At 38.1% G+C, this 25,866-nt stretch overlaps 1 protein-coding gene across 1 annotated transcript in view; it reads right to left on the bottom strand.

Moving 5' to 3' along the window:
• TMEM67 (transmembrane protein 67) overlaps nt 1–23,897 on the bottom strand; it is a 39,123-nt gene extending 15,226 nt beyond the window's left edge. The window contains exons 1-16 of the mRNA XM_081111108.1: nt 23,663–23,897; nt 21,754–21,842; nt 19,444–19,537; nt 18,126–18,225; nt 16,403–16,472; nt 16,221–16,295; nt 14,136–14,198; nt 12,048–12,202; nt 11,824–11,932; nt 10,602–10,688; nt 10,210–10,275; nt 7,916–8,072; nt 6,970–7,093; nt 5,179–5,284; nt 2,232–2,288; nt 1,172–1,270 (exon numbers count right to left, since the gene is read on the bottom strand). Of these exons, the coding sequence (XP_080967234.1) occupies nt 1,172–1,270; nt 2,232–2,288; nt 5,179–5,284; nt 6,970–7,093; nt 7,916–8,072; nt 10,210–10,275; nt 10,602–10,688; nt 11,824–11,932; nt 12,048–12,202; nt 14,136–14,198; nt 16,221–16,295; nt 16,403–16,472; nt 18,126–18,225; nt 19,444–19,537; nt 21,754–21,842; nt 23,663–23,888 (1,677 nt within the window). The 5' untranslated portion in view covers nt 23,889–23,897. The remainder of the gene's footprint in view (nt 1–1,171; nt 1,271–2,231; nt 2,289–5,178; nt 5,285–6,969; nt 7,094–7,915; nt 8,073–10,209; nt 10,276–10,601; nt 10,689–11,823; nt 11,933–12,047; nt 12,203–14,135; nt 14,199–16,220; nt 16,296–16,402; nt 16,473–18,125; nt 18,226–19,443; nt 19,538–21,753; nt 21,843–23,662) is intronic.
• Between the last annotated feature and the right edge of the window lie 1,969 nt (nt 23,898–25,866).

Below are 25,866 nucleotides of genomic sequence, written 5' to 3'. Positions count from 1 at the left end.
ACCCCAGCACAAACAAGTTACTACATTGCTTTTTCATGTTCTTAATCAGCTAGATGGAAGTACCACCTATCACTGAGTTGCTATAAAATTAAAGGAGTATAAAATTTATTTAATGTCTGCCAAAGTTTCCTCTGTGGAAAATGGGAATAATCATACCCAACTTCATACAGCTATTGTGAGGATTAAATGAATTATACAAGTAATGTTTAAAAAAGTGCCTGGCACATGGTAAATATTCAATAAATGAGAGATAAAAATTAAAACAAAATCTATTTTAAAAAAGAAGCAAAACTGCAAAGTTAAAAGAATAAAACATGGGAGAAAAATATTTTTGAACTTGAGATGGGAAAGGCTTTCTTAAGCAAGATCTTAAAAGCAAAATATATTGTAATATGAAAAACTATTCAGATGTGACAGTATCAAAATTAAGAGTTTCTGTTAGCCCTGGCCGGTTTGGCTCAGTGCATAGAGCGTCAGCCTGTGGACTCAAGGGTCGCAGGTTCGATTCCGGTCAAGGGCATGTACCTTGGCTGCGGGCACATCCCCAGTGGTGGGTGTGCAGGAGGCAGCTGATCGATGCTTCTCTCTCATCGATGTTTCTGACTCTCTATCCCTCTCCCTTCCTCTCTGTAAAAAAATCAATAAAATGTATTAAAAAAAAAAAGAGATTCTGTTAAACACAGGAACACACAGATAAATAACAGATGGGTCACACTTGGAGAAGAAATTTCAACATAAAAAAAAGGGGGATTCATATTTAGAAAATACAAAAAACAAACAACCACCTTTAAATAAATAAGAACAGATATAAACAAAAGATATAAACAAATATATACAGATATAAACAAAAGGGAAAACCCAAATGATGCATGAAGCATGTGAAGAGCAATCAGACAAATAAAAACTGAATCAACAATGACATACTCCTTACACCCCCAGGTTGGCAAGGAATGGAAAGGCTGGAAAAATACCAAGTGCTGGCGAGGACGTGAGGAGGCAACAGCAGCGCTGAGGGGGAGGCAGACTGGAGGGCAGCAACGTGGGAGGGGAAGGAGGTATGTTTCTACCCAGGGAAACTCCAGGCAGACTTTTTACTCACCCACTAGCTGTGTCTTATCAGAACATGCAATGGTCAAAGATAAAAAAGTACCTCAGACTCCTGAGACCATACCTGTAGGTCAATCATAGGACTCCCAATGCGCCTCTTCCACCCTGCCGTCTTCACAAGAGATGTTAGAACAGCGAGCCCACCCAACACACCCAAAGCAATCTAAGGACAGAAAAGACAGTTTAGGGATTTATGTACTTTCCCTCATCAGTGTTCAAAAAGAACACTATAAAGTCTAAAAGTACTAAAAAATGGTCGTGGCCACATCTGGAACAATTTGAGCAAGAAAATAGTAATGGACTATAATCACAAGAATAAATAGGTATCCAGTAGCCCTTACTGGTTTAAGTAAGTAAACAAATAAATGTGGGCAAAAAAACAGCTCGTCTTTATAGGATTTCAATTGACAAATATAGAAGAAATGACGGAAACAGAAAATCACCATCACACAAGTATCACAGTAATACTTTTTACAGGCAAGAATTGTCAATAGATGCTAAAATTAGAGGTCAAAAGAATAACTGTGATATCTGCATAATCTCAAAGTATCTCTCCCTAAGATATTTATTATTTACAAATGGTAAAATACAGTAGAGAACTCTGCAGATAATCACCTTAGTCATACGATCAAAGTCAATATCAATAATAAGACATGTGGACATCAAATATTTTCTAATATGATTCACTGAGAAGGGCATTGCATCATTTCTGTTATATCTGTTCTAAAACTACATTTAATCATGGGAAGATATCAGATAAGCCCAATTAAGAGCCATAATAATTCAAAAATGGTAGGGTCAGGCATTAAAGACAAAGAACAACTAAAGAACTGTCACAGATCAAGGGAGAAGACGGATAAAACAATGTGCAACCCTGGCCTGCATCCTAAACAAAAAAAGAATAGTAAAAAAACATGTGAAGTTCAAAGATTAGTTAATAGGCTCATATCAATATTAATTTCCTGGTTATGATCGCTGTACTAGAGTTATGTAAGATGTTAATATTAAGGGGAGGCTGGGTGAATGATATAATTCTAATCTGTTTTGACAACTTTCCTATCCATCTAAATTTTTTTGTTTAAAAAATATACTGTAAATATTTCAACAGGTTAAAATAAACTCACATCTGTCTGGATACGTGCTTCTTCTTGATTCATTTCATATTCGACAGAGAAAGAAACCTGATATTTAAAATAAAGCAAATTAGCCATACTGAAATTATGTAACACAAATCTACTTTTACTATAAAAATACATTTATAGCTGGATTTTTACCATAAATGCCATATTTTTGAACTATCAATACTACTAGAGTTGACCCTAACTTATACATAAATGGATATGCTTTGGGGAATTATTCATGCTGCTTAAATATTCCTTTTGGACACACATTCAGGAAAGGGGGTTTCATTAGAAGCTAGGTTAGTTCATTAACAGCAGTCAATCCAAACCAATATTTCATTTTCTAATAGGTTTCTGTCACTGAGGAATGTGACAGAACTTATAGTATCAAGAATTTAGCAACTGGCTAAACAATCACATCCTAAGAAGGCAGATGAAACAAAGGGTTGAACAAGAATCTTAGGGATACCTTCACATTAAGGGACAGGAAGAGAAAGAAGAACCGGTAAAATATAAGAGAAACAGTACTGTGAGAGGTAGGAGAGGCAAAATACGTAAGTCTTACCATGGTCAGAGAGTTTCAGGAACAAGAATTCAGTGTCAAATGTATAAGTGTCAAGTTAAAGAAATAAAGCCATTGTATGTGAAATTCATTGCAGACCTTCATGGAAAGAGTTTTTTTCAAAGGATCAAAATGGCCCATTTGTTTATTTTTTCCTTTGTTTCTCTTGCCATAGGCAATGTATCAGGTGAAAATTCTGCTATGTGAGATATCTGATATTTTTCTGCCTATATTTTCTTCTAGAATTTTTATGGTTGCTGGACTTACATTTAAGTCTTTAATCCATTTTGAGTTTATTCTTGTGTATGGTGTAAGTTGGTGGTCTAGTTTCATTTTTTTTGCAAGTACCTGTCCAATGTATTGACGAGACTGTCTCTATTGTATGCTCTTGCCTCTATTGTCAAGTATTAATTGAGCATAATGGTTTGGGTTGATTTCTGGGCTCTCTGATCTACATGCCTGTTCTTATGTTGTTTTTATTACAGTGGCTTGCAAATGATGAAAGAGTAAATGGTTGGAAAAATCAAGGAAAGATATACAATAGCAAGCTGAAAAGCTAACAAAATTAAGGAAGCATTTTATTGTTTTGTGTATTTTAGTTCGCTTTTAAGATGGGGCAACCTGAAAGGTGTTATAAGCAAAAGAAAGGGACTAACAGAAGCTGACTGAATAAGGGGTTGGGGTGAAACAGAACACTGGAGAAAGTCTGAAAACAAATGCAAGTACATTAGCGGAAGAAAGGAGGAAGGATCTTTTCTTTTTCCCTTAGAAACAGGAAGAAGAGACAGGAAGGACAATGAAACACAGGAGTATTAAAGAGGAAATTCATACTGAATAGTCCCGATCCTCATAAAATATGAGGGAAGGTTATTTGCTATTGGTGAGAGCAGAGATGTAGCTGAATGCTTAAAACTAATGTAGAATTTTTTAACAGCTTAAAACTAATGTCATAAGAAATTAAGAAATGATGAAAGAACTGTATATTCTACAATTAGAATGAATTTGAGGTGGACTTTTTCAGTACAGTTTTATGATTCTCTCAACTCTCTTATTTCCCAATTTGTCAAGACTTAGTTTGGAATATTTTGGACAAGAAAAGTATGTGAAGAAAAGATCCAGAAATGTTTTATGTTAGAATAAATATACTCATACTCTTGGTTACCCAAGAATTATCACTCCAGGAAATTTTAAACCGAGCAGTCTTTTGTTACTAAGCATGCTTCTGGACTTTCTCCCTCTCTTATTACAGTGTATGTAAGCCAAGACAATGAAAACGGATTTTAACGTTGGATTAGGTAATACAAATGAGGAAGTAAATGTTTTAGAGAACAGCTATGTTATGTGCCTTCTTTTTGCTTAATGAAAGCCTAAATCCAATAGTACCTGAGTACAAGTACTAGCACAACAGGGAGGCCAAAAGCCCTGGCTGAAGAAACTAGAACATTACAATTCAGAAAGGTAAAACAGTGGAAATTACAAGCTACTCGTGAGTCTTGGAGGTAAGAGATGCTTATCCCCCCATTTTTCATGTTTTTAGAGAGGCAAGGGGATGACCACTTAACCTCTCCGAGGAAAAAGCAGAGAGGCATCACCTTTGGCTTGAGTCTCCATCCTCTCGCATCTACCCCTCTTCAAAGCAGAAATGCCTTATCTACTGGAGAGGAGGCACTGCGCATGTATGGCCCCGCCTTTTCCAGGCTCATGCTCTTTGGTGTAGCCTGTTGTCAGGGTGTACACGGTCTCTCTCCCATCTACAGACCCTGCCAAGCAGGGGAGGCCCTTAGTTCTGTGGCGAAATTTAATTAACTGAGTTGGGGAAGTAGTAGGAAGCCAACTTGGCTGCAGGTCCAAACTGCATTCTCTAGTTCATTTTAGCACGAGGGATAAAGTTGATCACTGGCATCTCTTCCTGCCTGTTGAAGTGTGTCTTCAAGTGGGCAAGACCACCCACCGTAAAGTCTGAGCTCCTGGCTTAATTGGAAAAGAAGACAAAATCTTTTATTTTATTAATTTTTTGATTTTGAGAGAAACATCAATTTGTTGTTCCACTTATTTATGCCTCCATTGGCTGGTTTTTGTAGGCCGGGCAAGGAGAACCAAAATCTTAACAGCAGCAAGGCGGCCAAAGAGAACGAGCAGCAGACTCTGCATCTCAGCATCATGAATAGGCGGCGACAATGTCTACAAAAACCTTAGTCTTGCCTTTTTAATACTCAGGATCCATAAGAACTCACCTCTACCCATCGTTAGTAAAAACCAATTAACACTTGACTATATAAAAAGCAGTGTTTATGTAAAACCTGAAAAAGGACTAATTGTCCTCTGACTGTAATGTAAACTGTATCCCATATGAATGCATATAGAGGCACTGATTAGTAAAGAATTCACCTTCACAAACTGGCTGTTGGGATCTTTGACATCAATGTCACTGTAGCCAATGGTTATTAAGGGAGGGTAGATGTTTCCTTTTTTTGTGTTGGGTACAAGGTGGATGCTGTTTAAAAGAAAATACATTTCTCGTTATAATTACATCTAGGCCCTTAAACATATATTTAACTTATCATTTACTGTTTCTTTTGAACTTAACATCGGCAATTTTGGTAATCTCAGAACCAACCAGTTAATAAAGACTAGGGAAAATTAAACATAAACTAGTAGTAATAACACAAGCTATCTTAAGTAGTTAAAACTTCAATATGAAAACAAAACCTCTGTCCCTGGGCATTGTGGCTAAGTTGGTTGGAGCGTTGTCCTTGACTGGTATACCAGAAGGTCGCGCATTTGATTCCTGATCAGGGCACATACCTAGGCTGCAGGTTCTATCCCCGGTCAGAGCATTACAGGAGGCAACTGATTGATGTATCTCTCTCACATCGATGTTTCTCTCTCCCTCCCTCTCTTGTTCCCTCTCTAAAATTAAGAAAATAAATAAACCCTCTGAGACAAATTAGAAACTCTTCTTGATATAGGTCCTATGAAATTTACAAATGAAATCACTGAAATATTGTGAACCATTTTTGAGAAATATTCAAATAAGTGGTACATAAGCCCTAGAGAAAGGTGGATAAATCCTAATGTTCAATGAATTCTTAATAAAACAACATATCAGCTCTAGTACTGTTTATGGCACATAATAGGGTACATTTTGCTGAAGTCAATGCATTAGTAATACACAGCTTGTAAACTCAAAAAGGAAACTGCCAAGCTCCAGGGGCCAGCATGGTTTTACTAAAATCAAGTCAGGCCTGACTAGCTTTGACTTCATTTTTACTAGGGATACATTAGCAGGTTGAGGGGATACTAAAAACACAGTACATTTAGATTTCAGCGAGATACAAGACAAAGTTTCTGTACTGCCTACCTCATAAGATTGCTATGAAAATCAAAATAAAATAGCAGTGAAAGAAATAATATATACTGAAGTGCCGACTAATGTAAGATGATAGTGCTGATTTTCATCAGCGTATTTAGGAACGCATCAAAAAATACTGGAATGGAAAAGGTGTTTAAGATCTCAGAGACAGTAATCTCACACTGGAAAAGAGAGAAATGAGGGCTGCATGGTGAAGTAATTGGGTCATCCTTCAAGTAGCCAAAAAAGGGGGATGAAGATATGCCTACTGCCATCACCTGGCAGGCTCTTTCTAACATGCCCATTTCAGCGCACTAATACCCACCCTACCCGCCACCTCTCCACCCACTCTCATTCAGCAGGTCTAGAGGGAGGCCTCACAGAACGTGAATTCTGATAAAGCTCCACAAGCTCCTGTTGTCATTCTCCTCTTGGCTCCTCGCCTCTGTTGGCCTAAACCAGTGGCCAGCAAACTCATTAGTCAACAGAGCCAAGTATCAACAGTGCAACGATGGAAATTTCTTTTGAGAGCCAAATTTTTTAAACTTAAACTATATAGGTAGACACATTATTATTAACTTAATTAGGGTACTCCTAAGGCTTAGGAAGAGCCACACTCAAGGGGCAAAATAGCCGCATGTGGCTCGCGAGCCGCAGTTTGCCGACCACAGACCAATCTACGGCACAGATATCTAAAATAACCTTAGGTCTTGTTTCAGTTCAGTTGTCCTTATTGTTTTCATTTGATAACTATTGGTAAACATGTTCTTTTAGGACATTTTGCTTTATACTTCAAGCCTAATTTAGTGCATTAGACATTTGTTTACCTCAGTGATATCCGTGTAGCAATTCGAATTAATCTTGGCTGATTTCCTAAGTCATTTTCTCGTCCACTTAGTGCATCCACTAAGAAAATGCGCCGAGTCAGAAGCCACTTGCCAGAGTTACTGTCTTTTATTATAAAGAGAGAAAAAATGGCATTAAAAAAGTACCTTCAAATGGTTCCAGATCTGCCCTGCTGGTGAGGCGCAACGGTTGAGCTTTGACCCAGGAACCAAGAGGTTGCTGGTTTGATTCCCTGTCAGGTCACACGCCCAGATTGCGGGCTCAATCCCCACTGGGGGGCGTGCAGGAGGCAGCCGATCAATGATTCTCTCTCATCGTTGATGTTTCTCTCTCTCTCTCCCTTCTCTCTGAAATCAATACAAAATGTTTTTAAAAAATTGTTCAAGATGGCTCTCAAGGAGAAGCTTACTGAATAAATTTAACACACAAAGTTAGTACATTTTGTTTTAGATAAAATTGTTGCAAACACACACACAAAACACACCTATTGTAAGAAATTCCTACTAGATTTTTCTACCTCATTTGAATGTTTTCTGATGGTTTGCACTTTTCATCAGTTTGGAAGAACTGTCCCTGCAAATTACCTGAATAAGCAGAATTTTATAATATGGGAAACAATGAAAGAAATGAATTTGTCCCAAAAACAGCTTCAGGACACCTCGAAGAAGCCCAGTTCTATTACCTTTTTCTCAGGACACACTTTTAGCAATAATATAATTTTTTAACAATAAGTCTGACACATTTTGTAAAAATTTCTAAATATACCAGCAATCTAATTGTTTCACTTTTTAGCATGCTATATAAAACCAAAAAGTAAGAGAGAACCTATGACCTCTCTTATAATCAATGGTATATTAAGTTATCAGGTTGGTTGACCTATTTATTGAGTTCAGCTCAGAGAAAGAATGGTATAAATGGATGTCTTACCTTGGTTCACAAATATTTTATTGTGTTGAAGATTTAGGTTTAACACAGGCAGAGCCCAAATATATTGGTGTTGATTTTCATCGGTATATTCAAGGTATAAATCAAAAAATATAGGAGTGGGGAAGTCAGTTAAGATCTTAGAGACAGGAATCACACACTGGAAAATAAAAATAAAAGCATCCTGACTGAATATTACAAAGCATATTTATTATCTTTAAAAGACTGGTTTTGCCGAAACCGGTTTGGCTCAGTGGATAGAGCGTCGGCCTGCGGACTGAGGGGTCCCGGGTTCGATTCCGGTCAAGGGCATGTACCTGGGTTGCGGGCATATCCCCAGTGGGGGATGTGCAGGAGGCAGCTGATCGATGTTTCTCTCTCTAACTCTCTGTCTCTCTCCCTTCCTCTCTGTAAAAAATCAATAAAATATATTAAAAAAAAAAAAGACTGTTTTTTAAAAAAATTTTTATAAAATAAAGTATCTTTAAATTACCTTGTCTATGTGCATTTTCTTGTGCCTTCCAAAATATGAAGATATAAATATGATTTTTTAAAAATAAGGGCCAAAAAACCCCACAAAACTAACAGTAAAGAACTGCCTGGCTCTTGTCCTACAACCCGGCTATAGAGGATATGCCTTCATTCTCAACATTAAAGGTACAGCAGTGAAAAGGGATGGGGTCCTGATTCTTTTTCCTGATGTGCAATGCTGTCTGTGATTTGGCTCCCTTAACAAAGCCAGGCTCATTTCTCACTGCTCCCTACCAGTTTATAGTCCATTCATACTAATCAACTTGCTGTTCCTAAATATGCTAGGCTACTCTATGTCTCCATCGTTGCAAATGTTGCTTCTGCCTGACAGTCCCTTCCCCAGTATGTTCTCCTAGACAACTCATATTCATTCTACGAGCCCACGTAGGAAGCCCTTCTCTACTCCCTCAGGAACTGCCAACGATGTACCTTGTCCATACCTATCAACACTTTGCAAGTTTCTGTCTATACAGCTGTTTTCTCTACTACTCTGTGAAGTACTTGAGAGGCAGTCAAGTTCAATGGAAAAACCACAACTGTTTAACTTAACAGAACATTAGCTACACAATTTACTTGATGCAAGACCTTAAGTAAATTACCTAACCTCACAGAGCACCATTTCCTCTCTGTGAAGCACAGATAATAATTATCTCACATAGGTATTTCATGGCTCAGATAACAATGATAAAATGCTGAACACACAGCAGCAGGCATTTAACAAGTATTGATTCTTCTGGCCGTGGTAGACACATTTTTCTTTTTGGGGGGAAATAATATATGACATTTCTGATAATAAAAGTGAATTCATATACATGATAGAAAATTTGCAAAATATAAAAAAGAAAAGGCACGTGTAATCCTATCATACAGACATAACCACATTAAAAATGTTTATTTTCTTCCAGTTTTTTCTATGATAGATTTCTCATCATGGCTTTACCAAAATTGGAATCAGTTTTTTTTTTAATATATTTTATTGATTTTTCACAGAGAAGAAGGGAGAAGGACAGAGAGCTAGAAACATCAATGAGAGAGAAACATAGATCAGCTGCCCCCTGTACACCCCCCACTGGGGATGTGCCCGCAACCAAGGTACATGCCCTTGACTGGAATCGAACCTGGGACCCCCGAGTCCGCAGGCCGACGCTCCATCCACTGAGCCAAACCGACCAGGGCAGGAATCACAGTTTTATTCTATGGTGTGTGTATATGCATTTAATCAAGAAGTATTTTTGTAAACTACTAAATGTTTAATGGTTCATAATATTCCTTTGTACAATACTGTAATTTCAAAATGGATTATGAAAAGAAGAAAGGTCAGGGAAGGAAGGAGAAGGAAAAGATTAAAAAAAGCAGGAGGGTGAGAGGGAGGAGTGAGTAACATTTTTATTAGTCACTAAAAACAAAGTAATATTTATTCCCAAACTCTCAGAAGTACATTTTGTTTTGAAGACCTATATGCCTAGAAGCAAATCAACAACTGATTATTAAAATCTAACATTATATGATGTATAAAACTCTGTGGAGGACAAGGTACTCTCTTCATGCTAATTAAGATTTTCTGTGCTCAGGTACTAAAAAAATGTCAATCAGTGAAGTTCTTCATTACTATTAAAAACATTTCCAATTTCAAACATTCAAAGATTATTCCAATTATGCTAATGTGAAAATGAAACTAAAATACAGACTGTTTAAAAAAATAAGTAAGTAAATAAATAAATAAAATAAAATACAGACTGTTTAATGCAGTTCAAACTTAAACTTACGTCTTGTTGATAGGTTGTTCCAAAAGAATACGCTGCATTTAATCTTGTTTCTGTGTCTGGACAAAGCTACAGCACAAGAATACAACTGATAAGTATCTCTCACAAATGTTTTCTTGGATTGTAGTCAAGAATTCTCAAATCCAAGCTGATCTCCATATAAAGTATTATACTTTATATAATATTTACCCAATGTATTAAAGGTATGAAAGTTAAGAAGGAAAAAAGTTAAATGAAAGTCCTAACAAGGTGCTTTTGAGAAATTCCAATTTAAAGCACAAGAAAAAATCAGCTATAGCATGCAACTGATACTCCATTATTCAAGCAACAAACTAATCTTTTCCTCAGGCAAAAATAAGGCACTTAAGTAATTCTTTAGCTAGAATTATGCTAACCTGTAAAACACCACCTTCTAAAGTTTGCCACTTGAGAAAATTTCCTCTTACATCATAGGAAGCAGCAACAAACTTCATTTGTGTATTCTGATTAAAGAAAAACAAGAATAAAATAATGTCACATACTCTAAAAGCAATATAGTCTTCTCTATATATAAAAGGCCAAGTGACCAGCCATACGTCCATCCGACCATCTGACCGGCCGGCCGGTACATATGACGCACACTGGCAATTTAAAAATAAACGCTGACTCGCACATGCGCGATACATATAAAGCTCTTGCGCCAAGCTAGGCCGAGTAGGAATATTCCTACCTGAACCCATTTTTGGACATGGTCAGTTATATGTTGCTTTCTCTCGAGTTTGAAGAGCATGTGGCATTATGTTAAAGTTGTAAATACTTCATCACAAGGGAAATTAGTCAAGCACTCTAAAAGTGTTTTTCCTCTTAATGTGGTATACAGGGAGATATTAGAATAAGTTTAATCACTTTATCAGTCACTGTTTTTATCAGTGTTGTTTTTATGTCATGTTTTTGTTGTTATTTCTTCTAATTGGTTTCCTTTCAATGTGCACAAATCCGTGCACTGGGCCACTAGTATTCTATAAATAAATTGTTATTGATGACTGACTGATCTTTTCTTTTTCCAGAGATCACATATTAAATTCAGTTATCTTAATTTTGAAGCAAAATTAATCCAAGTGTCTCTATGACTGAACACACCTAAAATAAACTGACCAGATTTTGTGTTTTTTTTGGCACAAAAACTATTGTTTCAGAATTGAGGGGCAGTGCTAGTGACAACCTCCTTTCAAGCCTGTTAAATAGGGTGTAGGGATAGGGGAGGGAATAATCTGTTACTTCATTCCACAGAGTCAAAAAGCTGGAGGTGAGAACTGGGACCGGTGAAGTGCTGGGGAAGTGGCAGAGAGCCCTGGTCTGTGTTTGGAAGTACTTCGTAAATAGTTTTGCATTTGGTGATGAGAACTATCTTTCCCAACCCCACAAGTACTACTTGCTGCCATAATCACATAATCCAGACATATACGTATATGTACTCAAATAAGACAGCTAAACTCTATTTTGTTTAGTTACTATGAATAGTTGATACTTAGATTTAGTAATTAAAATCGAAAAACAACCTAAAGAAGCAATACTTATGACTAGTAACATTCTTACTCCCTTTTCAAATTGAAAATAAAAATGTCGTTATGCTTGTACCTGGTTTTGCCCTTTCAAACTGAAATTTGAAGGAAGAGGTGTAGTAGTGAGGATTTGAGGTGCTAATCCAAGCTGATCTCCATAGAACAGCCATGGGAGATTCTGTCTCCTATGAACAATTACAATTGTTTTAATAATGGGGAAGCAACATTTATATTAATATTTGTGAAAGTAACTGCACTGAATGTGGCAAAATGACAGTTCATCCATCAGACTATCCTCACCAAAATGAAACAGAATGAACAGTGCGCAGTCCAGCAGTATTTTCAAAGACAAACTGAAATAGTCGACATGCATCAAAAGTGGCAGAGTTATAAGAATTCATGTTCATCACACACATATTTCCAAGAGCTTGGCAAGATGTTAGATTGGCATATACCTACAAGAGAACAATGACAAAGAAATGTAACATGGATTTTAATATACTAAAAAAAGTTGGTATAATAGATTATGCTCGGTTTTAATTATACCTATTCTACAAATTATTCTTTTGGGTATTCTTTTACTTTTTGATACCTTTCCTCTGTTTACGTACAAAAGAATTTTATATATGGCAGAAGAATATGTACATTTTAATTGTAAAGTTAGGCTGAAATTAAAGACAAGCAATTGAAAGAACTAAAACCTTATAGCATGACGTTTAAAACAACTGTTAAGTAGAATAATTATATTTGAAAGAATTTATTTGCATATTAAATCTTATTTATATATATAAAAGGCTAATATGCAAAGTGTCCCCTCGGGAGTTCAACCAGGGGACCGGGAGTTCAATTGCTTGCTACATCCAACACTGACCACAGGGGAGGGGGGTTGCAGAATGAAGGAAGGCCCCGGCCAGCAGCCGGCAGCTGGGGAAGGGAGGCCCTGGCTGGCAGCCAGGCCTAGGGACCCTACCTGTGCATGAATTTCATGCACCGGGCCTCTAGTATATATATATTCATTGAGTTAAGTAATTTGTTTTATAAATAATAAAATAGGATCATTTGTTGAGCCCCTCAAACTCCTCAGTTTTCCCCATTAGAAAAAGGAAACCCCATTTTTACAGTTATTCAAGTCAAAACACTAGAGTGATCTTTTCTCCCTTCCCATATCCAACTCATTAGTAAATCATGCCAGCTCAATCTCCAAAATATAAGCAGAAGTATATCATTTCCACAGTACCATCCTTGTCCCTTACTCAGATTACCCTAATACTCTCCTAACTGGTCTCCCAGCTTCTGTCCTTGTCCCAACAAAATCTGCTCTCCATGCTATAGCGGTCCTTTTAAAACCTGATGTTCAATCATGTCTTCCTTTGCAGGAAATCCTTACCTCCCTTACAGTAAACCCCAGATCCTTGCCACAGCCACTCCTATCATCCCTGAACTCACTTCTCCACTTGCCCTGCTCTCTCTGCCCCTGCCACTCCAACCTCTTTCCTGTATCTTAAGCATGAACAAGCCAGGTAACTCCTGCTTTGGGACCTCGGTATCTGCATGATCTTTGCTTAGAACATTCTTCACTTTACGTGATTCACTCTCACTTCCTTCAGATTTCCACTCAAATATCACCTTTTCAAAGATGCCTGTCCTGGTCACCCTATATAAAATAGCACCCTCTTCCATTCTCAACATGCTTTATCCTGATTTATTTGTCTTCATAGCACTTAGCATCACCTGACATTTTAAAATGTCTTTTTCTGAAATACATAACCTGATTTCAGAACAGGGCTGGGAACAGAGTAGGTCATCAATAAACATTTACTAAATGACTGTATGAATCAGTTTCAGATGAATAAGCTTAGAGACATTCATTCAATCTTATATAACAAGATATAAAATTAATAACATTTTCTTTATATATTCTCATTCAATCCACTAGAAAGGGTTTACTTTTCTAATAGTCAAAGAGATAAATCTACTTAGAAAACTTTTGTGATCTGAGGGGGAAAAAAAGTGTAATTCTTCAAAATTATATACAAATATACAACTAGAGGTCCGGTGCACGAAATTCATGCACTTGGGTAGGGGGGAAGGGGGGTCCCTCAGCCTGGCCTGTGCCCTCTCGCAATCTGGGATCTCTCACTCCTTATGCTCAGCTTGCTGCTCCTTAGCAGCAGGCTACTTACCACTCGGCTCACTGCTCCTTAGCCCTGCATCGGAGGTGGGAGAGACTCCTGCCACTGCCGTTGTGCTTGCCAGCCATGAGCCTGGCTTCTGGCTGAGAGGCTGCTCCCCCTGGTGGTCAGTGCGCATCATAGCGACCGGTCGTTCTGTTGTAACGGCAGCTTAGGCTTCTATTATATAGATTATGTTTTAAAAATTCAAACTTACCCAACAAGCAGCTGCTGATGAATGCAAAAACCTTGCAAACCATTCTGAAGTGATGGACATGCCCTGCAAACAAAAACATGAATTTTAGTTTTAAATTCAAATAAAAATTCCTTAATACTACAATGTTAGGAAGATGTTAATATGCATATTGTTTTTTTTATATGTTTTTTTTTAAATATATTTTATTGATTTTTTACAGAGAGGAAGAGAGAGATATAGAGAGAGTTAGAAACATCGATGAGAGAGAAACATCGATCAGCTGCCTCCTGCACATCTCCTATTGGGGATATGCCCGCAACCCAGGTACCTGCCCTTGACCGGAATCGAACCTGGGACCTTTCAGTCCGCAGGCCGACGCTCTATCCACTGAGCCAAACCGGTTTCGGCTAATATGCATATTGTTGAATGCAAATAGACTAACATGACTTCCTCAATGTGATTAAAAACATAGATTCTAATGGGAATATAAGAATTAATTCTAGCCCTGGTCGGTGTGGATCAGTTGGTTAGAGCATTGGCCTATGCACTGGTCAGGGAACATGCCTAGGTTGCCAACTCCATCCCCAGCAGGGGGTGTACCAGAGGCAGACAATCAATGTTTCTCAAGGCTGTATTTCTCTCTCTCTCTCTCTCTCTCTCTCTCTCTCTCTCTCTCTCTCTATATATATATATATATACACACACACATATATGTATATATGTCGATAAAATGTATTTTTTTAAAATAAGATTTCACTACCTTCAAAAGGAGAGATTAAAATGAACTCCAAGGTATCCCTTTGGAATTAAACTCATATTTAATACTAGAGGCCTGATGTGTGAAATTCATGCATGGGTAGTGTCCCTAGGCCTGGCCAGCAATCAGGGCCCATCTGTGGGGTGATGGGGGTGGGGGGGGGTGGTACGATCGGGAGCCCCCGCTGGCACCCGCCTTGGCCGGCCTGGCGCTGTCTGCTTCTGCTGGCATACTGGGTATCCTCCATGCTTATAACTAACTCCCAGTCAGTCATCCAACTCCTATTCTCCTGGATTTGTGACCTCCTCAGTTCCAATTCATTCATACTTCCCATTTTCCATCCCAGATGCTGGCATCACTAGGATCTGTTGCAAAAGCTCTAACTCTATGCCACCATGCCCTCATCTATAAATAAATAACCTGGCTGGATATGAATAATCCTCATTTCTCCAGTGACTACCATGTACAGGCACTGTGAGGTAGGTGTTATTATTATGCCCAATTTCCAGACAATGAAACTGAAGTTTAGAAATGTTAACTAAATCCAAAGATACAAAGCAGATGACTGGTAAATCCAGAGTTGAAATCTAGTCTCTGGTGCTCCTAATTAAATTATACTGCATTCTTTTTTTTTTTTTCTTTTTTTTAAAATATATTTTATTGATTTTTCACAGAGAGGAAGGGAGAGAGATAGAGAGTTAGAAACATCGATGAGAGAGAAACATCGATCAGCTGCCTCCTGCACATCTCCTACTGGGGATATGCCCGCAACCCAGGTACATGCCCTTGACCGGAATCGAACCTGGGACCTTTCAGTCCGCAGGCCGACGCTCTATCCACTGAGCCAAACCAGTTTCGGCTATACTGCATTCTTTACATGACCTATAATGGACCATTCAGCCTAAACATTCTGAGATTCACTGAAAAAGGAATGAGACAAAGTAGAGAAGACAGGAACTGAACTTATAATGCTGAGTTGTTAGTCTGTTTCTTAGACTGATAGTTTCTGCTTTAAAGTGATTTACAGTCCTAGTTGGTTTAGCTCAGTGCATAGAGAGTTGGCCTGCGGACCGAAGGGTCCCAGGTTCAGTTCTGGTCAAGGGCATATGCTCGGGTTGCAGGCTTGATCCCCAGTGGGGAGCGTGCAAAACGCAGCCAATCAATGATTCTCTCTCATCATTGATGTTTCTATCTCTCTCACCCTCTCCTTTCCTCTCTGAAATTAATAAACGATATTTTTTAAAAAATAAAGTGATTTACACATATATGTTCCTTATTTTAATCCCAAATTAATTACCAAAGAAATGCAGAAATATTCTTAATGAAACAAAAAATTTAAACATACTCACAAGCTCTCCATAACGTGCAGGTGAAATCATAGGTGGAGGAAAATTCCCTGTGCTGCTGAAACATAAGCCCCCTGTCTAAAAAATGAATGAGCAAATGAATAAATAAATAAAACAGATTTTGGAACAGTATAAACAATTTAATTTTAAAATATTATATACTTTATCAATTTGATTAGCCTTACTAAAGTGTTAGGTTCTAAACACGCACAGGACCTGCTGGTATTAATGAATGTTGGCTCACATCGGACACACCTGTCAATATAACAAAAATAATATTTTAAATGTCAATGAGTTATGCTAAACCTGAATTTAATCAAGAACTTGTCTTCCTAAACACTAGATTAGATTCATTCAGCTAAGCAATTACTTGTAATAAGAAAACAAATTAAAAATATTAACACTGACTTGAATAGTTTTATCCCACTCTTAGTAATGCAAGGCAAGGTATAAATAAATAAAATTAACCAGTATGGTTTCTTTTGAAACCATATGGGATGTAAGGAATAAATAATACTGAATAGCAAAGATGGATAAATCACTCAATTAACAAACGAGCTCAAAAACTCGTATAAATGAAACCCAATCCATTTTTATAAGTACTTATATCAAATATACTTTCCCTATTTTATCTGCCACAAAGCAAAAAAGTAACATGCTGAAAAGAAACATGTATCTACCACTTATCAAACTTACAACCAACAATTTTAAAGTCTATTCATCATTGTTTATTTTAGGAAAGTATATTTTTCATTAATGAACAATATAAAGGGACAGAGGGCGTTAAACTAGTGAGGACACTGATGGTTTTAGATCAGGGGTGGGCAAACTTTTTGACTCGCGGGCCACAATGGGTTCTTAAACTGGACCGGAGGGCCGGAACAAAAGCATGGATGGAGTGTTTGTGTGAACTAATATAAATTCAAAGTAAACATCATTACATAAAAGGGTACGGTCTTTTTTTTTTTTAGTTTTATTCATTTCAAACGGGCCGGATCCTGCCCACGGGCCGTAGTTTGCCCACGGCTGTTTTAGATGGTATTTATTACTTGCAAGATAGAGCAGGTAGGAGGAGGGGTTTGGGGGTGGTACAGAACTCTAACTAGGCTTAGAGAGGTGTTGGAGGGGAGGATCTGAGGACTCGCCCAGTAGTCCGTATTTGGGAAGATGATCCAACACTAAGTATCCCCAGAAGAAGCTGCTCAAGTATTTTCCATCTTGAACTTGACAATCGAACTGAAAACTGAACTTAAATGGCAGTAACCTCTAAAACTGAAGAAACTGAAATAGGAATAATGTGTTTGAGTTAGAGAGAGGGAGTGGTGTGTGTGCACGCATGCTTGGTGTGTACATATGCGTGCACAAAGGGGGAACAGGAAGTGATAGAGAAGAGGGCTACAAGAGTGGAACTAAATTATTATATTTATCATTACATTTATTCATATGTTTTCTTATGTAACATAATATATAAAGCACAGCACCTGGTCTATAGTAAATATGATGTAAATAGAAGTTACTATTATATATTGTATTACAGATACATACAAATTACATAATAACAAACAAAAGTAGCCAATGTGCACTTACTCTGGAGCACCATGCAAAGAACTTAACATATTTATTTCTAAGCCGTGATAACAGCCTATGAAGTGGGGGGAGGTACCACTCTAAAGCAAGGAGACTGATCTATTGAGCTCTCCTGGGTCAAACAACTGATAAGAGACAACATAGGAACCCTATTCTGTCTCATTCTCGAGGCCTCAGCTTCTTTAGCTGTTAATGTCTACTGCTATCCTTTCTTGGGTTATTGTGAGGAGCAAATGATATGGGAAAGTACTTTAAAAAGGTACAGAATCTGCATAAATATAAAATGACGTTAATGCAGTCAGCACGCAGCACACAGCTTACCTGTTTCCTAAGGCATTTGCTACTGTAAAAGAGTTTTCCGTTCCATCACAGAGCTTACAAGTTGCTTGAGACAACAACGCTCCATTTACATCTCTTTCCACTAAAATATAAAAGCAAAATTCAGATGTAACTCATAGCCAATATCTAAGCTTGTACATACTTATTACATCTCACTTGCAATTCTAATAATTCTCAAAACATTATTTGCATCAAAGGCATGTTAAGCACCTCAATTATATAGAAAAGTGAAATCCTCCCCAGTCAGATAAAAAAAAATACAAAAATGAATTCTCCAAATCCTCATAACAATAAATTAATATTTATTCTTGAAAAATTTCCTTACCTCTTTACCTGTATGTTCCTGCTACACTGAGAATGGGGAAACAAGCATTTTTATAGACGGCTGCTAAGTTTCTGCCACTTAGAGGGCTCTTGATAGTATCTATTAAAATTTTAAGTTCACATACCCTACAACACTACTATTTCAGTTTTAGAGACCTAACCTACTGAAACATATATACATGCATATAAGGGTATTCATCGAAGCATTGTATTTGTTAGAAAACAATCTAACATGTGGTCTATCTTTATGAAAGAACCATGTACACTTAAGAAGAATGTATATTCTGCAGCTTTGGGGTGAAATGTTCTATAAATGTCAATTAAGTCCATCTGATCCAGTGTGTCCTTTAGAGTCACTGTTTCCTTGTTAATTTTTTTGTCCGGAAGATCTATCCAGTGAAATTAGTGGGTGTTAAAGTCCCCTAGTATGATTATTGTTGTCGATCTCTCCCTTAAAATCCTCTAGAAGTTTTTTTTATATATTTAGGTGCTCCTATATCGGGTACATATATGTTTACCAGCGTTATATCCTCTTGTATCATTGATCCGTTTGGTATTATGTGGTGATCTTTGTTGTCTCTTGTAATGGCCGTCATTTTGAAGTCTAGTTTGTCAGAGATGAGTATTGCTACCCCAGCTTTTTTTTTTTCTCTTTTCCATTTGCTGGGTCCTGACATTAAGAGGAATGCTTATTATTTTTCCTTATTAAGCATCATGTTGGCTTTTGCGTTGGAACTTATATTTTATCATATTATATTAAGGAAGTATCCATCTAATCCTACATTATTAAGAATTATTAAAAATCAGATAGGGCTTTTTATCTTCTTCCTAATGCCTGCTGCTGTTTCAAACATCATTAAATTTTGAAAAAGAGTAATAAAGAAATTGTTAAGAAACCACCATGCTATTTCAATTAATGCCCTTATCAAACACAAATAAAGATGTGTTACTATTTCATAAGAAGTCTACTTCTTACCTAAAATATGGCCAGGAGGGCAGTGGCATTTTCCTTCTGCAGTCAAACCACCAGGGCAAGAAATGCAGTTCCAGCCATCTCTGGTAACACCTTTCTAAATTAAAAAAAAAAAAAAATTTTTTTTTCTCCTTCTTAACTTCTTCCTCCTTTTGAACATGTAAGTCCAAAAGCCACAATACTGTATAATTTGTAGTTTTTATTCACATACATAATATACATATAGGCCTCCTAAAAGTTTTCCTGTGTAGCCAATTTGTGTTTATATTCCAAAATTAAGATAGCCCTAACCGGTTTGGCTCAGTGGATAGAGCATCGGCCTGCGGACTCAAGGGTCCCAGGTTCAATTCCGGTCAAGGGCATATGCCTTGGTTGCGAGCACATACCCAGTAGGGAGTGGGCAGGAGGCAGCTGATCGATGTTTCTCTCTCATCGGTGTTTCTAACTCTCTATCCCTCTCCCATCCTCTCTGTAAAAAATCAATAAAATATATTTTAAAAAAAATTAAGATATACATTTATAACCATGTATTGGCTACTATTAACTCTGGGCAATAGTTCTTTCTTCTTCATGATTTTCAGTTCAAATGAGTCCTTGCTTTTATAATTAATACCGTCATTCAGTTTTTTCATTTACAAAGATAAAACAACATTCAACAGAATTTAATAAGCAGCCAATTAAGTTGTCTTACTTGTCGTAAAATAATTATTCTAATCTCTAATAATCCAAATACATTAGCTTTTAAAAATTAAGTTATGATTCAAAATAGGCTAATGTTATGGTATATAAGTGATACGTAAACAAAGTTGTTAAAATTAAATTATGAGGCTATTTCCTTCCATCCATTAATAGTTGGTATCAGTAAAATATGACATCATTCAAAATTGGGCTTATTATATGATTTACAAAAAAATATGAGACCAAAGTACAGTAATTACATTACAAACATGAATGTAGCCGAAATTAATAGAGAACAATGGCAATAAAAAAACAATGCCACAAATTATTTTAAATTTGGGTTGAAAAACTGGATATATCAATAAGTGCTCCTATATTTGGCAGCACATTTATATAAGACTACTTAAAAATTATGACTTCTTAGTAATGTCATTGAAAAACAAATCTCCTTTGGCATCATTTCCTAATAGCGGCTATTTATCATAAGGTCAATATTTCCAAAAGTAAAAAATAAATATCAAAATGATCATCAAATCTATAAGTACTAGCCATAAAGTAGGACAACTGGTAACTGTATTATATTCCCAAATTCAAGGGTTGTTTTTTTTTTATCACAGATAATGAGAAGATATATTATTAGAAAAGTCAGAACTGGCACACAGAAACTCTTAATTATCCTAAATCAGAGGTCCTCAAACTACGGCCCGCGGACCACATGCGGCCCACCAAAAACATTTATCTGGCCCGCCGGGTGTTTTTGCCGCCGCTGCCTGTCCTGCTTAGCAGCCGACTCGTCCCGGGCCCACAGTGCACATGTGTGGAATGTCTGAGGGACAGTGAACTGGCCCCCTGTTTAAAAAGTTTGAGGACCCCTGTCCTAAATGATTGGAAATATATTCCTGTTAAGAATCATCATATATAATAACTATTAGCTTCCTAATTTTCCCCAAACCCTACATAATAAAGCATAGTATGCAAATTGTCCCCTTGACAGGGAGTTTGACCAGGGGGTGGGGCCGGCCGGCAGCAGGTGGCCAGGGGAAGAAAGGGAGGCTCCAGCCAGCCACCTCCAGCTGCTAGGGACCCTACCAGTGCACAAATTTCGTGCACTGGGCCTCTAGTTATGATATAATAAAATGACTAAGAGAATAGCACAGATATTATTTAACCTATTTAACGATGCATATTGGCATTTCATGAACTTACCAATGTAATATCATTACAAACACAAATTATTACATAAAACATTGAAATATAGATCTAAGACACCAAACTCAATTTGTACCAAAGGAAACACATACTCCAAATTGCTGCATATATGTATCATTCATTTATTTTTCTCTATAACTGAATTACTCTATGAGGAAAAGTAAAAACACACCATTTTTGTGAGAGTTTTTTATTTCAAATTTTAAAAAAGTAAAGCAATAGATTCTCATGTACTCCAAGTTTGCATAAAATTTTACCAATCTCCCAAAATTTACTCTAGTAAAAAAAAAAAAAAAAAAAAAAGTTAGCTTTATAATGTTAAAGGTTGTGGGGAAATAGTAGTGTACAGTATCAAATGGTAGTTTAAAAAATGCATTTAATTTACTACTTGCACAGTAAAATTATTTAAAGATAAATACTCTATACCTTGTCTTCTGGGCACTTTTTACAAATAATATCAGCTCCTCCGTTATTAGAGATCATCTGAAATCCTGGTAGACACACACATGAAGTTCCTAAAAAGAAGAGAACCAACGGTGACCTTGGTAAATAAAAACGTAACTCCAAGACAGGGAAACTTTTAATAATTCTTAAGATCTAGAGAAGTAGTATAGTAGTTTAGAGCAAGACTCAGGCGCCAGTACTGCCTAGGTTCAAGTCCAGAAACACATTCCTGGGGTTCTAATCTTGAGCAAGCTACTAAACTTTTCTGTGCTCTGGCTTCCACTTTGATAAAGTGGAAAAAAACAATACTCCCCTCATAGGGTTAATGTGAATATTAAATTAGTTATTATATGTAAAGGTCTTAGAATGTGTGGGGCATACAGTAGGTATGGTGTTCGCTACCATTTTTAGTGCAAGCATAATAAATTATTGAACTATTAAACTAATAATATTGACTGATATGGAAATGTCACATTTCTATTTCACCCAAACATACACACATATCCAATAAATTTAAATTTACTTTGTCAAAACAAAACCTTATTAGAAAAGTTACAGTCATTCCAATAAATTACCATATTCTTCTGTTTGCACAGATAGTAAACATTATGGGATAATCACTATTCAATTTGCTGGTAAGAGCATCATTCTCTAAGGAAGCCTGAAGTGGAAACGGCACCTATAGGAATCTTTGTACTAGAATGCATATATCCGGGTTCATAATTATGAAACTAACACCAGGCATTCTAGCGTCTGTGAAATTCTTTCTCATTCATATACTCTCACCGGAGGGGCCTGACCTGTCCTATATAATGACTTAAACGGCGATATGTCAACTTTGAAGATGGCAGAAATTTAATACCATGGGTGACCAAATCGAGATTGAAAACATCTGAGACTTTTCGATCTTGATTTGGTCACCCAAAATATATCCAGATAAATAGGAGCATGGAACAGATTGACAAGTTTCAGAGGGAAGGTGCGGGTGGGTGGGTGGGGAGAGATTAATAGGGGAACTTATAATGTATATATCCATGGGCCATGGACACATAGTGTGGTGAAGGCCAGGGAGGGGCAGGTGTGGGGTGGAGGGGGTGATAAAAGAGGGAGATATCTGTAATATTCTCAACAATAAAGATAAACTAAAAAACAACAACAAAAAACATCTTAGACTTTAGAACATAGGAAAAGTCTTATTCTAAGCAGTTTCCGTGAAGAGAACCAAGACCAAATGATGGATGTTTCAAGCAAAAAAAATAAGTAGATAAAAATTAGGCTTCACTAAAGAGACCTTAAGGTTAATTAGTAATATTCAATAACAAAAGGAATAAGTCCTAAGGAAACCTATAATATTATAGACACATGCTCTAGTGGAAATACATAGGTCCAGGCTCAGGGCAGAGAGACACACGCTCTTCCAGTCCTCAATTTCGGTGGCAAAGAGGACATTACAACCTCACCTGGGCTTCCATGTCCCTATCTGTACAGTGAGGAGACGGGACCTGCGGGAGTGTCAGGTCCCTTCCAGCTCTAAGGTTCTGGCTTTGGAAGAGTAAGATAAACGGTGGTCCCAGTCCCAAGGGCTCATTTGCATTCCCTCCCCGCCTGTCCTGTCGCCTGCTCCTCTGTACCTCAGATGGCTTCTCCATGTTTTCTCCCTGCGCTAGGCAGCTTTCTGGGTGCTCCCTAAAGACCCTTCGGCGGAGGAAGGGGGGGGCACTGGCGCCGAGTAGCGGACTCGGGGTCCCCCAAACTGCAATCCTCCAAGGAAATCTGGACAGTTAACTGTCCAGAAAGACTCTTCCCGCCGACGGAAAGGTGTTCCAGCGACGTCGGGGACTGGGCACAGCAGCCAGCCGGGGTGTCCGCGGGGCCAGGCCCGCCGTCTCACCTCGGGCGTCCTGCCGCTGGTGGGCTCCGCACGGGGCGCAGGAGAGCGCGGAGATGTCGAAGTACTGGCTGCGGCCGCAGGTCTCCGGCTGCCGGAAAGGGAAGGAGAAGGTCTGGGCCTGTGAGACGCCAGGGAGGACCCACTGGAGGAACACGGTCACGGCCGCGACCGCCCAGCTGGACCGGAGAGCCATCGCCGCCCCAGCCCGCTGCTGGCCCGTCACCATGGAGCCGACGCCGCCGGCGCCCCGCTCCAGCGCCCCGTCAGCCTTTGCGGCGACTCTGCAGAGCTGATTGGACAACTCCCTCCTGAGGTTCCGGAAGTGTCTGCAAATGCTGCTTGGTTGCTAGGTTACCAAAGCCGCGCGCTCGGGTCGCTGGCTGGTCCTAAAAAAAGGATGGGTTGGCGGTGCGCTAACCCTGAAGCCAGGCAGGGAGACACTCTAACAGGTTTGTTTCAAACTCTGGGGCGCGACCCATAGGCGGGACGTGAAGTCAATGTGGAGGTCGGGAAATAAAATACCACCGGAAAGAAAACAGCAGATTGCATCGCACAAATTACAACTATTATTTCAGCCCTAGCCGGTTTGGCTCAGTGGCTCAGTGGATAGAGAGCACTGGCCTGCGGACTGAAGGGTCCCCGTAGGATTCTGGTCAAGGGCACATGCCCAGGTTGCGGGTTTGATCCCTAGTAAGGGGCATGCAGGAGGCAGCCGAGCAATGATTCTCTCTCATCATTGATGTTTCTATCTCTCTCTCCCTCTCCCTTCCTCTCTGAAATCAATATATATATATATTTAAAAGTATTGTTTCATTAAATTGTTATATGATGTTTACATCAGAATTTATCCAGACTAGACCATTTCGTGTTAAAGGAGACAGTCCAAAAAAGTATTTAGCAAAATACATTTGTCAGAAAAGTGGACAAAATACTGATATGCAATGCTGGAAGACTGGACCAAAGAAAGATATTTGCTGCCAGACCTTTCTTTGCGTTTCTACTTTCCTTGTTTTGAGCATAGGAAATCATGTATGTAAAATGCAATCATATGTATCCCACCTGTGAATAAAGAAGGAAACTTGTATTTTAAAATCAAATTTATATGTACGTGTATGTTGTCTTTCAAAGTAGATACCCTTTAAAAAAAAAAACTAAAACAAAACGCTTTTTAAGGCAAAGTAGACACCCCCGGAGGTTATGAGTCCCAAACAATTCAAAATGATTTTCAGAGCCCATTTATAGGTCATAAGAGAACATTTTATTTCTTAATATTTAAATCTCACTTGTTATTGTTGTATTTTTTTTATTTTTGTCCCCCACCCACAAATGGCCTGGCATTATTTTAAACCACCTTATTCAGCAGCAACAGCATAAAACGACTTCTGGCTTTCTCAAAAACAAAAACCCCCCACACATTTTGTAATAAAAATGATTATTTGTCACTCTTAAGGAAAATAACACATAATATTTTCAATGCCCATGAAAAATGCATCTAAGGATGTTAGATAACTTTATTGGCACAGTTAGGCCTGGTATTTCTCATGTGATCATCCCCAAAAGATCGTCATTCACTCAGTCACTAATATCTATGACACAGGAGGTGTATGAAAACCCTTCCTTAAAGAGGAATTCTAGCCCTAGCCGGTTTGGCTCGGTGGATAGAGCGTTGGCCTGCGGACTAAAAGTTCCCAGGTTCGATTCCGGCCAAGGGCACATGCCTGGGTTGTGGGTTCGATCCCCCGCATCGGGGAGCATATAGGAGGTGGCCAATCGGTGATTTTCTCTCATCATTGATGTTTCTATCTCTCTATCACTTTCCCTTACTCTCTGAAATCAATAAAAACATATTTAAAAAAAACAAAACCATATGACTATATAAATGTTAATGGGGACTCAGAAAGGGTCTGGTGAGAATAGTTGAGATTCATATGTAGAAGCTTCCTATGGGTGAATAACTTTAGTCTTCCTTAATGAAATGCATACTGTTGTTATATGCTTTATAAAAAAGACCAGGATAATAAAATGTATGCCTTGCCTACTATATAATTAAAGTACTGAAAGACCTCCCACTCATGATGGTCTTCTTTGTGTCCCCCACAGTGCACTGTGCTAGGCACTTGAGAGCATGAACCTTAACTCTTCATAAGAACTCTTTGAGGCAATACTATTTCTTTGAATTCTTTTACAAAAAAGGAAACTGAGGA

Source organism: Myotis nattereri, assembly GCF_964212035.1.
Source record: "Myotis nattereri genome assembly, chromosome: 17".
NCBI lineage: Eukaryota > Metazoa > Chordata > Mammalia > Chiroptera > Vespertilionidae > Myotis > Myotis nattereri.
The sequence above is the reverse complement of the archived record's forward strand: the minus strand, read 5'-3'. Positions and strand labels throughout refer to the sequence as shown.